Genomic DNA, 16,981 nt, shown 5'->3' with positions numbered 1-16,981 from the left:
CTCACATGTCTGACGTAGGCAGCAGTCATAGATACACACTGCAGAGAAGACAGGCACAGCACCCTTTTTGCCTTGAGAAAGTTCAGCACCAGAAAGCTAAGTGCACTTGCTGATTAAGCGGGTTAGCAAATCCTAGCTCCTTCTTTTTTCTGCTGTTCTAGATGCTTGGATTTTGGAAACTTGCACTATTCCTGCTCAGCGCAGCAGAAGGTAAGCATATGGGGTTAGTATTTATATAGCCTTTCTATGCAGCAGTATTTTGTAAGATATTATTCTACACTATGATGCCTTAAAGCTTACTGATTGAGATGACAGACTTCACGTTCCTATACGAGAATGGTGAGACGAGTGTGAGTGTGTGTTCTTTCCTTTTCCTCACTCTGGAAATCCCACCCTAGAAGCATGCAAGAAATGCTGGTGTTTTCTATCTCAGAGCAAAGCTATTGCTCTACCAAACAAGGAAATAATTTGTTGCACTCTTCTTTAGTGATAGAAATGGTGAAAAAGCTGGGGGCAGTGGGTGAAGACAGTGTAATATGGGCTGTCGCAGTTTGAGCCCATGCAGCCGGCAGCAAAGCCCCACGTAGCTGCTCGCTCACCCCTAGCCCGACCCCTGAGGGATGGGAAGGAGAAAATACAACCAAAAGGCTCGACAAGGACAGGGAGGGCTCACTCACCAGTCATGGTCCCGGGCAAGAGAAAGACTCAACTTGGGGGAAAAGAACATCAATTTAATGAACAACCACCACCACCGAGGATAATGAGAAATACAACCAGGTCCCAAAACCACCTTCCCCCCACCCCTCCAGTCTTCCCGGGCTCAGCTCTGCTCCCTCTTCCCCCCAGCAGCTCAGGGGCAGGGAACGGGGGTCACAGTCCGTCTGTCACACGTTGTTCCTGCTGCTCCTTCCTCCTTGGGGAGAGGGGCCCTATCACCCTCCCCTGCCCCACCGCGGGGTCCCTCTCCCAGCAGACATTCCTCCACCCACTGCCCCAACGCGAGTCCTTCCCGCGGGGCCGCAGCTCCCCAGAACCCCCCAGCGCGGGTCCCTCCCGGGGCTGCCGCCCTCCCACCGACGGGCGGCTCCAGCGCGGGCTGCCTCGGAGCCACGGCTGCTGCGGGCCCGGGCCCTGCTCCTCTGGCCTGGGGTCCTCCATGAGCTGCAGTGGGCATCTGCTCCACCGTTACCCTCCGTGGGCTGCAGGCCAACCTCTGGGCCACCGCTGATCTCCAGGGGCTGCAGGGGCTCGGATGCCACCTCACCGCGGGCCGCAGGGGAACCTCTGCTCCGGCACAGCTCCCCCTCTCCTGCCTCACTGACCTGGGTGTCCCCAGGGCTGTTTCTCTCACATCCTCCTCCTCTCTTGCGCTCACCAACAAAGAACCTACCCAACAGGTTTTTCCACTCTTAAAGAGAATTATTCGCAGAGGCACAGATTAGCCTGGCCTTGGCCAGACACAGGTCTGAATTTGAGCCGGGGGAGCTTCTAGAAACCTCTTTGAGAGGTGACCTCTGTAGCCCCCCCCACTGCTACAAAAACCCTGCCAGACACCAGCCCAGCACAAGGGTATAGCTTTATATTCAGCAGGAGCTACTGGCTTGTATAGTGTAAGACTTCTTGTGTACAATGTAGTCAGCTGTTCAGCACTGTCTCAAGTTATTACTGATTATTTGCAATATCTTGACTTGGTATTAGGAGAAAACTCATCAGCTGTCTTTGCCTTAGGCAAAACACAGCTGGGGAAAGATACCCAAGGTATGGTACAGGATACCCACAGAGGAAGTCCACTGAATACTTCATTGATGAGCAACAGGGTGGCTTCTTTCCTTGGGGTAAACTGTAGCCTTTGAAGATCTGAGAGAGGGCAACTGCTCGTCTTTGCTTTCTGTAAACCATAGGATTTTCACGAAACAGAGACCTCCAGAGCAAAGATGATGTGAGTAATAACTAGCCTCCTCCACTACTTCGCTTATTCATATGTTATTGATCTGATCTGTGTGCTACAGGCAAAGAAGTTTGCTATGAAAGGCTTGGATGTTTCTCAGATGATATACCATGGTCTGGGACTACAGAAAGACCAATCCATAAGTTACCCTGGGATCCAGAAAAAATAGACATTCACTTCATCCTGTACACAAAGAAAAATCCTACTGTCTTTCAAGTAAGAATTATCGTGGTTTAAACATTGGTAAATCACATGCAAAAAGAGTAGATGAACAGGGACTTCATCTGTGTTCCTGGAAAGTCTTAGAAATGGCCAAACCTCCACTTTATTCAAGAGACAACATCTCCTGGCTCCTTGGCAGAGTCTCTGGGGCAGAACTCTCATCCTCCTCCAGCCTTCCTCCATATTCTCTGTATGGCCACTGAGAAGTACTGGGAAACTGCATTTTTAAAAACATTGAATACTTTTTTCCACAGATAAGATGAAAACACATTAAAAGTAAAGTCTCGGCTGCTCCAAGATGTGTGTCAAAGCATGCTTTGAGTAGAGATACAAACCTTAAGCTATAGTCATGCGAACACTTGCGGATGAGTTTAACATTGCATAACTTTTAAATTCCTGTGCAGATGAGTATAGTTCAGGTCTTTGTAATTTTGGTAAACTATTTACAGAAAGCAGATTTAAATGTTTATTAATTTAATACCTACAACAGGAGATCTCTGCAGTTGATGCCGCGACAATTGGGTACTCGAATTTTAATGCAAGTAAGATAACCAGATTTATCACACACGGATTTGTAGATGATGGAGAAGAAAACTGGCTGTCAGACATGTGCAAGGTAGGTACCATAGGGAAATCCTGTCCCTGTGAAGGTACTTAGCTTGTATTCATAAACACATTCCTATGAACTGTCTGTTCTCCCCATTTCTAACCAGTTTCTTTCATGCTACTTGTAGCGATAAGAAGGGGGAAGAGGCCACATTTTCCAATTGTTAGCAACCTAAATATGTAGCTCTGCACTTTGAGGAAAAGCATGAGGTTAAATGCATTTAATTCTTCTCTTTAGTGAAGTGAGTGACAACAGGATTTGGCTCAAGTAGTGTCCTTTTTCTTGGTAAAAACAACACAACCCCTGGAGCAAGACACTGCTTTGGAACCAGGGTGTTCCCAGCTATAACAGCAGACTCATAACTATTGCATCATATTTCTCCAGATAAGAGAGGTCTCTAGATGTGGAAAGTCTGTCACAAGTGTATGGGCTGCCACGTTGTTGGAGGCTGGGGACATGGGCTGATCATTAACAGAAGCAATAAAGCTATAGAAATGTACATCCAGAAGGGACCTCAAGGGGATTATTTCGAACAAAGCTTTCAATGTAGAACTTCCTATGGATAGTAAATCAAGTAAAGCACTCTGCTTTAGTGATTTTTGTGCTAATTCCCCAAATTATTTCTTAAACCTGTCCCCATACAAAGTTGCAATTCCAGCTTGTGGTCTTCTCAGATCCTATAAACATGCTTTCTATTGCAGCTGCAGCTAATGGAAGCCACTAGTCATACAGCACAGAGTAACATACCAGCTGACAGCATATAACACTTTTAGGATAAATTTTTTCAACTAACTATTCACATACCTACAATTTTGTTTAAACTCTATATTCCTATTTTACTTATGAGAACACTACGAGAAACAATGTGAAAGTCCGCTAAAATTCATTGCATCCCCGTTACCTGCTTCTCTTTGATACTAGGTCAAAAGAAAATAAATTTAATTTATTTGAGTTTCTTGTTGAAAAAAAAAAATCTATGTTGGTTATCACTTTATGAACATTGAAGAATGATTGTTGGATTTGTTGATTAATAATTTGTTCAAAGTATCAGAAGCAGATTGTTGTTTTTATAATTCTCAGTCTCTCATTTTCCACTCTTAAAATAGAGATTATTTTTTTCTAGAGCCTCACAATCAACAATGGCATTTTGCCTCACCTAGTTGCTTAAATTCTTTTGATCAATTTTCACAAGGATGTAGAGGCATTTATTATGGTTGTGCATGTTTTATCTCAACACTCCTATTTATTTCAAAAAAAAAAAGAAAAAAGTGAGTGAATCTTTACAGCAAAGAGGGGAGCAAATGGGATTGTGACTACATCAGCCCTGCTACATCTATCTGCTATTTACTCTCCTTCCCACTAAGTAATAGTCCTATCTGCATATTTATTTTCACCACTTCTCACATAGCCACAGACACTTCTATTGCCTTTTTTGTCCTTTGCCAGTTGTAACTTCTTTTGGATGCTGTATAATGTCTGAGCATAAAGCAAAGAAGAATAAATATAACAAAGATGCTAGAGCAAAATACACTTAGCCCAACAATCCAGTTCAGAGGAGAAAAGCAAATCTTCAGATTCTGTGGCAGAATATACAGTAGCTGCCTCTATATACATATTCCCAAATAAAGCCATAAATCTGAAATGACTATTCATTGACACCAGCAATTTACCCACCCTCTTATAAAAAGACACTCCCTTTCTTACAAATCTGTATCAGAAAAATGCTCCTGATTTTTATCATCAAAAATATAAGTTCTAATTAAATTTGAGTTCAAGAGGTACTTCTAAATTACTTAAGTGAATCAGTACATGAGTAGAGCTCTTATTTACTGTTACATACAAAGTTTGACCAAAATTAGAAATTGAAAGTATTTATGTTGTTTTCCCTTCTGCAACAAATACTGCTATGGGTATTTGAAATGACGGTGTGGCCGTTACTACAGCATACCACCCTGCTTCAGTGTTGTGTCCCTATGTCAGCACTGTGTGAGCACACGTACACCTGTGAGCAGGCACAGCCACATACATATGCTAAGGTTCTGTTTCTTAAAATGTTCTCATATAAATTCATGCAACATTTACGAGTTTAGTTGTAATAAGCAACATGAATCAATTCCAGATTGTACTTACTGTGGGGCTTTTTGTTTTCACTTTTGTTTTACAAAACAGAGAATGCTTACTGTGGAAGATGTGAACTGCATCTGCGTAAACTGGAAGAGAGGTGCAAGATGTCAGTACACCCAGGCATCAAACAATGTCCGTGTCGTGGGTGCTGAAATAGCCTATTTTATAACTGTTCTTATGGTAAGAATCTTCTGGCTATAAATCTATAGTTATAATGCTGGTTTGAAAGAAATACGATTCAGCAGAAAACATTTTCTTCTACTCAGTGGTCATTTTAGAAGTTGTGCCAAAAACAGACTTTTTTTTTTTTTTTAAGTCAGAGAACTATGTCATCACAGCAGGGTTAGTCAACTTAGGGATATGAAGTTCTATAAGACATCCCCAGAGTACAGCTAAACAGTTATTCCATAGATATTAAGAGATGTAAAGTGCTGTGTAGTTTTAAGAGTGCAGAAATAACGGACAGAGCAAACTGCCTTTTCATGGAGACATAACCTACCAAACAGCTCTTAAGAATGCCAGAAACCCAGCTGGCAGCCAGCAGCGGTGGAGGACTGCCCTCCATGAGCAACAACACCTGAGGACAAATAAGACCCAGCTTCCTCAGGGGAAAGCCATTGTGCACAGTGCCTAAATCTACAGAAGGTACCACAAGCTCCCCTTCTTAGCCAGCTTCACATGGGAAATGATGCTTGGTTTGAAGCCTTCTTTTAATTTAAGTGCTTTCAACACTCATTTCCCATAAAAGAACTATAAAGTACCTAAACAGATAACACAATGGGTCTAGAAGGGTTCTGGCTCATGTCTCACTCTCTATATCTGCATTGCAGCCACTGAATTACTGTCCAAAAAGGCTGAAGGCATCTCTCCTCCCATGATCTCCTCCAGCTGCACGTGGTGCCTGACCTGCCAGGTGTAACTAAGAGTTCCAGCCTGGCTGAATTTTGCAAGCTAGATAAGCATCCTATGAATCTTAATGGGTCTAGGGTGTAAAATGGATACAGAGCTTCTCAGGACTCTATTGACAGAGCTACCTAGAGTTTTAACAGCCTTCAAATGAGGGCAGCACTCGAACAAGGTGTTTTGAAAAAAAATCTATGTATTGAACATAAGTACCTAAACTGGCAAAGAGATGCTGAAATCCTATAGGAGTTCCTGAGTCTGTAGTCAAATTAAAAGTAGTTTTTCAGCTCCTTTTTACTTTCCCTGTTGCTGATGAAAACAGATATAGTAATTTTTTACATTGCTATTTTCTCAGCAAAATTACGGATACTCTCCAGCCAATGTCCACATAATTGGCCACAGCCTTGGAGCACATGTGGCAGGTGAGGCTGGCAGGAGGCTGCCGGGGATTGGAAGAATAACTGGTAAGTCAGTGACTAAAGACACCACTGCTTAACAAAACATGGCTGTTCATTTTCTCTTACGACTGTATCCGACTGTGGGCTGTAGTTTAGTCAAGGGTAATTAGGACATTATAAAACTTAGCCTCTTCTCACAGTACACCGAGGAGCAGTGCCCTGGTCAGTGTGAGAAAAGTCAGTGTGATGATTATTTTGCTTGTGTGTGTTTACACAGCAAAGGAAAGGCTTCACACAGCTCACAGAGCCAGAAGGCCCCCTGCAATACATCAGTTGACTTGCTGAGACACGTCAATGGGTGGGGCAATCTCTACAGAGCTTGCTTTCTGGTGCTTCAACCTAGTAGTGTTACTGCTCAGACAGAAGTGATGCTGTAACATAATGATTTTCCGCTGACACTACTAAAAACAAACTCACAATAACATCCAACCAGAACCAGCTTTAGCTGCCGTGATTGTTTTTCATAACGATTTGTTGAACACTAATGTAATAAAACAGACCAGGAGAGTAATCTCTACCTTCCTTGTCCTAGCAGTTTTTCTCCTGCCATTTTCATCATTCATTAATCTGGCCTGGAATATAGCAGTACATCTGATGCACATCATCTACTGCTTGCAAGTCCCTCCAAAGCATGCTAGAAGCAGCACGACAGTGAGCAGTTAGTTATTTTTGTACTGTGGCTTTGCTAACAAACATAATTTTCCGGAAAAGGATGGATTAAACCTGACAGTTTAGAAGCAATAGGCTAACCTTCCTGATGTATCACTCATTATCACCTTGCTTTGCTATGTCTACATAAACTTCTCACCTAGTAGAGTAACTCAATAATTAAATTATCTTTTTCCTTTTTTTTTTATTTCCAGTAAACTTTCTAAATTTTCATTTCTTCACTTAACGGTTGATACACTAAGTTTCTTTATTTCCTTGTCAGAAAAAATTAAGTGGCATAGGATGATATCATCTGTCCAGATTCAAGTAGACTTACTAGTAAACTGCACTCATACTTAAAGAAAGAGTCAGATTTCAAGTGAATTCCCCCGTCATCACCTCTTTTCTTTTTCCTGAGGGAAATCACAGGCATTGTGTCTATACAACCTATAAGAGTGTGAGCTGCATGAGCCCACTCTTAGTTTCCAGCTAATGTCAGAGCTGACTGATCAGGAAGTGCCCCCACATTTTCACTCTGTTCCTAAGTAATAGCCTGTCCCTTTTAAGTGCTCCCTTCTGAGTTTAGATATGTTTAAGGAATATGATGTTCTCTTAGTTTTCAGTCAGCTGCAATGATTCAGTTTTCACCTCCCCAGCACTGAATTGCCCTGTTGTCTTTCCCTGTCCTGAGTTACACAGTCTGTGCTCTGAGAAAGTGAGGAAGCCTCTCTCTACTGCTGAGCCAGGTTTTGCTGTTCAATACTTTCAGAGAAGACATTTTAGGTTCTGGTTTATTTTATAGCTGGCCACATGTTGCTCCGAATATGCAGACTCTGGACATCCTCCACTGGTCCCATAAATAGTGTCTGTGTCTTGCAAGATATAATGGATAGAGCTTCTGTGACTATTGGCCAGAAGCATTTTCATTTTCCCTTTGATCCAACAGCAAGTTTTCATTTTTCAGCATCTTTTGGCTTGTAATCTGCTCTCTACCCACGCTAGCTGAGAGCAAATGACTCTTGAAGGAACCATTTTGCACGCTGCCAGACATAAGTGATGAAAATGCATACGCTCGAGAGGCAAAGTGAAGCTCCGTGGAAGCACAGGCTGCCTCTGCCTGCAGCAGGAGGATCAGTGCAACAGAGCCTCCACATAACCACTCGCCATATCTCTGACTGTTCTTCAAGGGATAGCCCTCATCTTTCTTAAAACGTTTGACTGACTCTTTAAAAAAGCAAATGGCAATCAAATAGGCATATCTATTGCAATACGAATTCATTTCTGTAAAAGTTATTCCAGAGACCTCACAAAGCAGAGATGCCATTTCGAGCATTTAAAAACCTCCAATACTCTCCCACAGAACAAAACTGAAAAGAGGCATTATCAGCTAAACTTGCAGTCAGACCACCCCTTTCTCAAAATGCAGGTAACTCGCACCTTGCAGCCTGCATTCTTCAGCATTGTTTTAACATGTTCAGCACTTTCCGAGTTTAAAGATGTGGGCTTGATCTCCTTATTCACCGTGCAGGCAGTGCCAAGGGCAGTGTGCATCAAGCAGAGTGACGCTTCACACATAAAAGTCAATTTTGGATATTATTAACACAGCCCCTTTCAATTGTTACTTTTCCTCAGGGATTTCAGACTTGGTGAAGCTTGGACTAATAGGCTATAAAATTCAGTCGAAAAGCAAAACCGAATCTGCTACCCAGGGACAACAAGAGATGCAAACATAAGGCAGCAAAAATGGTGCCATTTGCAAGACTTTACAAGCTCCTGAAATTGTGGCAGCAATTTGGGAAGCAAATTAGTTCTGTTTTCTGATAAGATCAAAAGCACACGTTTTCACTTCAAAACTAGTTGTTTTTCCAAAAATCTGACTGCAGCCAGAAGTAGGCTGGCTGCTTTCAACACCCCGAAGCACACAGAGGGCTATCAGCGACAATTCCTGTCTGAGTACTCTCAAACAAGGTACTCTAGAAAGCATGCAGATAGATCAGATGCAGACACAGCAACCTCAATTTGAGTGGCAGTATGAAAGGGAATTTAAATTAAAAAAATAAAAATAAAATAAGCCAAACAGTTATATCTGAGTGCTGGAATTCAATATTGATGTAAATCAGTAAAATTTAATAGGCTTCGCACAGGTAATTGTTTCTCCTTCCTGGGAGAAAAGCCACTTGTTAAGAGAGAGCACACATCATCATTTTATTAATGCCTATACTACTTAGACATAAGCTACCACAGGCAACGATATATGTGATGTTCATTACAGACAACCATACATATTATTATGTACATATATATTTCTTTAACTATACGTAATACTAGTTTTTTCTTTCAGGACTGGACCCTGCTCAACCTTATTTTCAAGGCACTCCAATTGAAGTCAGACTGGATAAGTCTGATGCAGAGTTTGTTGATGTTATCCATACAGATTCGGCTCCCACGATCCCCTACCTAGGTGAGTATTCAGCTCTGCTGTATTACTACCGAATTATTTGTGGCCTGTGGCACTTGAGTTTCCCAATCATTCATCAAGACTCGGTTGCGCTGGGTGGTGCACAGGCACAGAACAAATATACTATGCTGGACACTAACAGTTCGTACCCTAAAATACCAAGCACAGACAAACTTCAAGCCAGCAGCTCTAGGTACAAGACAACATTAACTTAACATGTGCTTACCCCTGCTTTAAATGCTTCAGGTTTTGGCATAAGACCAGCTATAGGACATCTTGACTTTTACCCAAATGGAGGGGAGCAAATGCCAGGCTGCGGGAAGAACGCTATTTCACAGATCGTGGATCTCGACGGCATCTGGGAAGGTAGGTACATTGATTACATTACGAATTCAGGGGAAGGTCACCCCTCCCAATATAACAAGTCAACTTTTCTTAATTCAGGTGTTTTACGTTAGCTTTCGGTGTGTCCATCAGCAGTGCCAGCTGTAGAGTGCAAGTGAAGCTGTTAATATACTCAAAACACAGCATTTTCCAGAGCTTATTCAAAATTAAACAAGACAAAGAGCTGCCTCTGGAAAATATGCCTCCTCTAAAGTATCTAATAGCAGAAACAAAAGTTACTGAAACTGTGCCAAAAATTTTGAAGGTCTGTAACAACACATTTCCTTTGTTTCTGTTTAGTTGCCCAGCAGCTGTGCTGGGTGGAGTAGGGCACGATGCTCGCAGCTACTTCTGTTGGGCTGTCTTCAGCTGCAATTCTTCTGAGACAGAGCAATTAATTTTTTTTTATTATTACCTAATGCAATCTGCATTGCATTAAAGCCATGTCATTGTGTCTATTTTTAGTCAGCTAAAAAAAGATCAGCTCAAACACACTGTTCTTTGTTGGTTTACATGGTTCTAATAAAAGTACTAAGTATTAGAAAATTTCTGTGTCCTTATAAAGTTAAATTGCACATAACATTAAAAGAAGCAAACCAAGATTTCTACTGTAGAGATTTTTCCATGTATTATCTGAGCTCTTTCTTATATTACTGCAAAAACTTTAAACTCTGAGAATCCATTAACTTATTTGTGATAATTAGGTTTTTTCTCCAGGTTTTATTCAACACAGCTGAAGGCATTAGTTTTTCTTTCTGGTTTTGTTTTTTTTTCTTTGATAGAGTAAACTTGTTATCAATAATGGGGAATTAAAGCACAAAGAAATAAGTGTGTTTTATATGATCTTCTTTTTAACCTAAAGTCAGGAAAATAAAGGCAATACAAAGGAAAATAATATATTCATTATTTTAATTTTAAGATTCCCCCTTCCTTAAGCACCCCCAAATAATAATAGTTTTGTTTTGAAGTCCTCAGCTGGAGCAAATCAGCATTGCCCTAGGAAGTTCACTGTTAAATACTTTTCATTTGGTTTTCTTTTGTTATGGTAATGTAACTGTTGCCTACAAAAGACCTGCTTCACGCAGTTCTCATTTCCATTGTGAAACTCGGTCAGATTGCTTGAATAAGTGTTTGTGAGAGAAGGGGAGGGGCGGGCAAGAGCTGAGCTGAGCTGCACGGTCAGTCTTCTCAAAGCATTTCAGTTTGCATTTTATACCTGTTGAGTCAGTGACATTCCTTAGAGCATCGATTCATTGCAAAAGCAAGCTTCAAACCTTACGTTTGACACTCCAAGAATTGTGACGAGGCTTTTGAAGAGGAATGATGCATCCCAAGGGCTGTGCCACTATCTTTCCTGGAATGGTAACAGAAGGGAAGAACTAACCTGGGAGCATCTTTTCACAGGAACTCGGGACTTTGTGGCTTGCAATCATCTGCGGAGTTACAAGTATTACTCTGACAGTATTCTCTACCCCGATGGATTTCTAGGCTATTCTTGTGCTTCATACGATGTTTTTGAATCAGTAAGTATTTCTCAGATAGACAGTATCAAAAATCTGTACTTCTGAAATTCAATGTGTTGTTGCTAGCTCGCACCCAATGAATGCATCTGTAAAAGAGAAGTGCCAGACATTCTAAAGTATTATAGCTTGTGTGGCTGACATGGGTCAAAGTAGGAAAAGGCAAAACCAAACCAGGGACATCTCTGGGTCTCTGCTGATGTGATCAGCCCTGAGGAACTACTGGAGACAGTGTGGCTTCCCCAGGCCTGCTCCACAGCATCGAACTGCAGAAGAGGTAAGGAGGACAGCCTGTCTCTGGACTCACCAAATGTATTTATCAAACAGCAAGGAGTGGAATCCCACACTGCAGCAGGTGAGCTTTCAAACACAGCTTAAATGTCATCTTTTCAAAACAACAAGAAGTAAAATAATATGTGATGACCTGATGGGTCGAAATACTTTGGTTACTTAAGATGGTCTCATGGACAAAGCACAATGGTTTACGGATCAAGGTCTGGAAGCCTTTCCCTGTCCCAGGCTGGGAGACAGGGAATTACAGCCTAAGAGTAGCAGAAATGTGATGGGCTCATCACATCCTACAGACAGAGGTATAAACTTAGTGCTTAGATTGACCTTTACACATTCTGAGCAGGTGATAGAGACCACACCTCTCAGATCCCTTAGGAAGAAGGTGACTACCTCCTTCTGTCAGCGTAGTAGAAAGCTGCTTTCATGACAAGAATGAGCTTTGTTTTTAAGACAAAGCCTTTCTTGACCCAACCTGAAGGTATAAGGAGACATTATTCTTTCTCATCAATTGCTGGGAAGCACACAACCTCCCTGCTCCAGTTCAACACTACACAAGGATGTGGCTGGATTGATCTAAATGGCCCAAGACAAAACACATAGCCCTGAAAAATAACAGCCTTTGAGAAAATTGGCTAGTTTATATGATCTTTCTCAAGCGACAGAAAGAGTTACTTGAAATTCATTGTTGCTGTGATACAGGGCCAGTTTGGTGGGTATGTTAAAAATAAGTCCTATGACTAATATTTTTTCTTGGCTGGCTGGCTAATTTTACTAACATATATAACTTTTCACTAGGGTACCTGTTTCCCATGCCCACAAGAGGGATGCCCAAATATGGGTCATTATGCAGACAAATTCAAAGGAACAATTAAGAGCAATTTTGTGAAACTTTACCTGAATACTGGAGAGGCCAAGGATTTTGCTCGTGAGTTTCAACTGCTTCCATTGCTACCTACTCCTTGTAAAAAAACCTTTTTATTTTCTTGTTTTACAAATAATTTTAACAGACAAACAGATCTCATACCAGTGCAATGGTTCTTCAGTCCTTCATGACTTTTCCTCTTTTGCTCCAATACCAGTGCCCAATCTTGGGCCCTCCAGCACAAGAAAAACGCTGATAAACTGTATAGTGGAGATCACTGAGATGCTTAGTGGACTGGACTACAAGGTGCAAGGAGAAACGAGGACAGACAACACACAGAAGCTGCAGAAAGGGAATTTCTTATTAAATAGTATGAAAATTACTGTCACAATGACAGCGGTGAAATGCAGGAAGAGGGGTCTAGAGAAGCAGGGAAATCTTCATCTTTGGAGATGTTCAAAACTCCATTTGACAAAGACCAAGCGCGAGCCGATCACAGCTGGCCTTGCTCTGAGAAGCGGACAGGACAGATGACCACCTTTGCAACCTAAGTTATCCTAAATGTCAGCTCTCACAGGATGGTTCTTCCTTTACCTTTGTAAACAAGAATCAGAGGGAGAAGAGCTGGTTTTGCTAATTGTGTACTAAAAGAAAGTTTCCACCCATAGAAATTATTTTTCTTGAGGTTTGGAATTTTTTTACGCTACCTCTGCACTGCTTATATTCTGAGAGGTATCAGTATTTATTCCTAACACCTCCTCCTTTCCAACTTCACTGTATATGAAAACCTTGATGGTCAAAATGCTGACGTCTATATTGTGTTTACTGTGTTACGGCCAACCTTTTTTTTTTTTTTTTTTTTCTGTCTACCCATTTCTCATGTTGACCTCATTAGGGCATAATGACAGATCTGACTCACTGGTGTTTTGTATTTGTTTTGCCTTGTTATAACCCAAGGAAGAACAACAGGCACCAAGATTCATGTGTGAGAGCATTGTGTCAACCCCTTTGAGTCCAGACAGCTGTGATGTAGCCTTAGGCTGAAAGTGAAGGGCAGTGATAATGTTCTTTTTCTTTCAACTACAGTGTACAGACAAAAAAAAAAAAAACCCAATACTTGGTATTTTGGAGACTGTTTTTCCTTGGGCACAAGCTGACTTACTGTATTTCTTCTGTGTAGTTTGGAGGTACAAAGTAACTGTGACCCTCTCCGGAAAGAGTAAAGTAAAAGGATATGTAAATATTGCCCTGTATGGAAGTGGTGGGAACACAAGACAGCATCAGATTGTTGAGTAAGTTAAAATTTAATATAAAGGAAACTTCTCTTCAAGAACATTTAATTAATGTTTTTAATTAATATTTCTGTTTAAATCGGTCTTATTTTAGAGATCAAGTTCTACCCCTCACGTAAATAGAGCCAATGCTCACTTACTCTGGGTTTACATTTGAAGGGAGAAGGTTGGAATGCAGGATTTTAAAACGATAGAATTAAGTGTCGCTTGTTTGCTGCCCCACTAATGTCTTGCTGGATCTACACTAGCAGAGTTCCGATCTTTTTGTCTCTCACAGGCTTGCAAATTGTTGCTGCTACAGCTGCTTACAGCTAAAGTCACCTCATGATTTACTGTATAAAAATCTACTTTGTTGCTCATAACTTTGCCTGCTTGTACTGAAGCTGCTCGCTTGCCTCATGTGGTTTTGTTCATTTGCATTTTTCTTGTTTCAACTAAAAGATCTGAAATGATGAAAAATAGGGAGAAGGCATTTTTGATGTGGGTTTTGGGGTTTGGTTTTTGGTTTTGTTTTTTTTTATTGAGAACTATGTCACTTCCACTTTTCCAAGAGGGATTTCACATCTTCACACTTGGCAGCAGGTGTTTGCTATGAGCTGATCCCAGTTTGCAGCCACCCGTGCATTCACCCGAGATGCGCCTGCCAGTGCTGAATGCACTCCAGCACTCTCTAGGTGCCATTCGCAGGGCCTGTGTCAATTCAACTGCTGGGACTGAACATTTTTTTCCCCCCAGGAAATCTTACTCTAACCTACCAGGCACCACCACGAATCCAGCAACAAAACAAAAAAGGCAAAGGGATGCTGTCCTGTCTCTCATTACCTCCTCTCCCATAAGTCTTAATATTGAGTAAACATCCTCCTCTGAAGGCAGGTGAAAGAGAAAGTGCAGAGCTAGGGGAAGGAATAAAAATCCTGTCTTTCTCATGAAGCTTGTTCAAGCTGTAGAGGTTTCTTCTGGGTGGTTCTGCTCAGTCCTCTGCTGTTTTTTTTTTTTCCCCCTCCTGTATCTCTCAAGTCATGAATACAGTAACAGTTCTGCAGTGATAAAGGCACCACACATTCAAATGTCTCTTGACTTCATACAGTAGGGGTAAATTTAAGAAAGTAGCCTTTCACCTTCAGAGCATGGGGGTGGGAAGGGGGAAAAGAAGAGGATCAGAGAAGCATGGGCTCATATTCAGTGGGACACAGTAGCTGAAGCCATTACCAGGCTCAAACGGCTGCCATTTAGAGCTTGCTATTTTGATGCAACATGAAATAAGTAGCCAGATTATAAACTACAGTTACCCAAGAGCAGATGCACATTTGACTCAGCCACGGTGCTGCCAGTGTGGGAATCTTTACCACAGAGCCAGGCTGAACAGCTGGTGAATAATATTTCTCTCTATCCCACACAAATCCAGCATCTGTACCATACAAATAAATTAATATTAAATTAATGTGAAAAAACCCTGCCTACATGAGCAAGAGGGAGCAAGCTCTACCTCCTCCACAGGGATTGTCCTGCAATTGGGTCTTGATTGTGAAGTGTGGCTGCAGGACATCAGGCCTACCTGCCTTTGCTTCTTCTGACAAACCCTGATTTGGGATGAATTACGTCAAAATTTGGCAATAATGTTGTTACTGTATTATAAGCTAAACATTGTCTCTCTGCTAACTTGCTAGTCGCTTGCTACCACAGCCAATCAGTTAACAGGACTGGTACTTAATATTAAATGCTAGCACGCCTCACATCCATAAAATGTTGTTTTCCACAGGGGAACCCTCAAACCCGACGACACTCACACAGGCTTTATTGATTCAGAAGTTAACGTTGGAACAGTTACAAAAGTTAAATTTCTTTGGAATAACAACTGGATAAATCCAACTCTTCCTAAACTAGGAGCTGCAACTATCACAGTACAATCTGGAGAAAATGGAAAAGAGTAAGTAAATCCATTGTGGAAATCATGAAAGATACTTGGGAAGATAGGTGACAAAATTATACGTGGGGTAAAAGCATCTCCACAAGAAAAGCTATTTAAAACGTTAGAAAAAAAGCACTCTCAAGAAAACCTTTTATTTCTTTCCTTTCAAGACACTGTTCATCCATAGTTCATTTCACTACCACTTCAACCCTTTGCCTTAAATAACTTCAAAGAAAAACTTGAAATATTTCCAGACTTCAGGAGAGCAAACTTGCTATGCCACTCTTTGGGTGAGAAAAATCAGTGCTGGCTTGGATTATCAGCATCATTCTTGCCAAGCTCCTGCCATCCACAAGAACTGGTTATCTGTGCCTGAGCTTGTGTCAGGATGTCTGATTCGCTGCCAGCGGGAACCAGCAGAAGTTTTCCGTTTATATTGATGGTCCCTGAGATTATGATTGGTAAAAGAGGATGGTGATAACAAGCCTACCCTTCCAGTGAGCAAGACTGACCCTTGGAAGCTGCACTTAAAAGGCTGCACATACAGTTGAGGGAAAGAGGCTAAAATTGATTTCTCTCAGCTTTGTGGAATATGGCTTGGAGATTCATATTATAGAAGTATGATTTACTGATCCAGTTTTACTCATTTTCCTGGACTTTTTAAAATTGACTCCCTCATTTGCTTGATCAATTATTTTGTTTTACCCACCCCATGATGGGGTATCTAGAAGAGGAGGTACAGTACGTGTTTTAGACTCTTATACGAATTCATAATTAAAATGCCATCACTTAAAAGACAACGTGGGAGATGGTAACAGTTTCAACGAAAGCAAAATGATTACAGCCTAGCAGCATTACCTTTAAGCAGAGGTCAAGTGCCGTTGTAGTTCCTATTCACCAAAGCACATGGCTGATGAAATGTATTCCTGTAGATAGACGCTCATCCTTCTGTTGGCTTATGGCCTTTCCACAAGTGGTTTTGACCATCTATGTAGTGATGGTAGAACAAAATCTGGGGGGAAAAAAAAAAAAAACCACAAAAAAACCAAACTGTAGAACTAAAAGCAAGCAGGCAATGAACCAGAGTGAATACAGTCAATCAGTGCTTTCCCCAGCAGTACTACTTCAAACGTAGGAGCTCAAAGTATGTTGTGTTCAGTTGTGCCAAATGACAAAGCAGGTTGAGTTACATTAAAACAAATCCACTCGTATCATCTCAACAAATGCTGATGACTCAAGGCGCTTGTTTTGTTCGTTTTTTTCCCTTCAGATTCCGTTTCTGTGGTTCCGAGACGGTGAGGGAGGATGTTCTGCAAACACTTACTCCTTGCTAACAGCACATGCAGATGCCCAAA

At 41.5% G+C, this 16,981-nt stretch overlaps 1 protein-coding gene across 1 annotated transcript; it reads left to right on the top strand.

Annotated features, from left to right (window-relative positions):
• The first annotated feature begins 161 nt into the window (after nt 1-161).
• LOC104353054 (inactive pancreatic lipase-related protein 1) lies at nt 162-16,960 on the top strand. The gene is made up of 12 exons (XM_086466861.1): nt 162-210; nt 2,010-2,164; nt 2,661-2,786; nt 4,947-5,081; nt 6,160-6,268; nt 9,252-9,371; nt 9,615-9,734; nt 11,157-11,275; nt 12,359-12,488; nt 13,606-13,717; nt 15,477-15,644; nt 16,897-16,960. The coding sequence occupies exons 1-12, from the start codon at nt 162-164 to the stop codon at nt 16,958-16,960; spliced, it is 1,407 nt and encodes a 468-aa protein (XP_086322987.1).
• Nucleotides 16,961-16,981: the final 21 nt, after the last annotated feature.

Source organism: Leptosomus discolor, chromosome 6, assembly GCF_034619465.1.
Source record: "Leptosomus discolor isolate bLepDis1 chromosome 6, bLepDis1.hap2, whole genome shotgun sequence".
Lineage (NCBI taxonomy): Eukaryota > Metazoa > Chordata > Aves > Leptosomiformes > Leptosomidae > Leptosomus > Leptosomus discolor.
The sequence above is the reverse complement of the archived record's forward strand: the minus strand, read 5'-3'. Positions and strand labels throughout refer to the sequence as shown.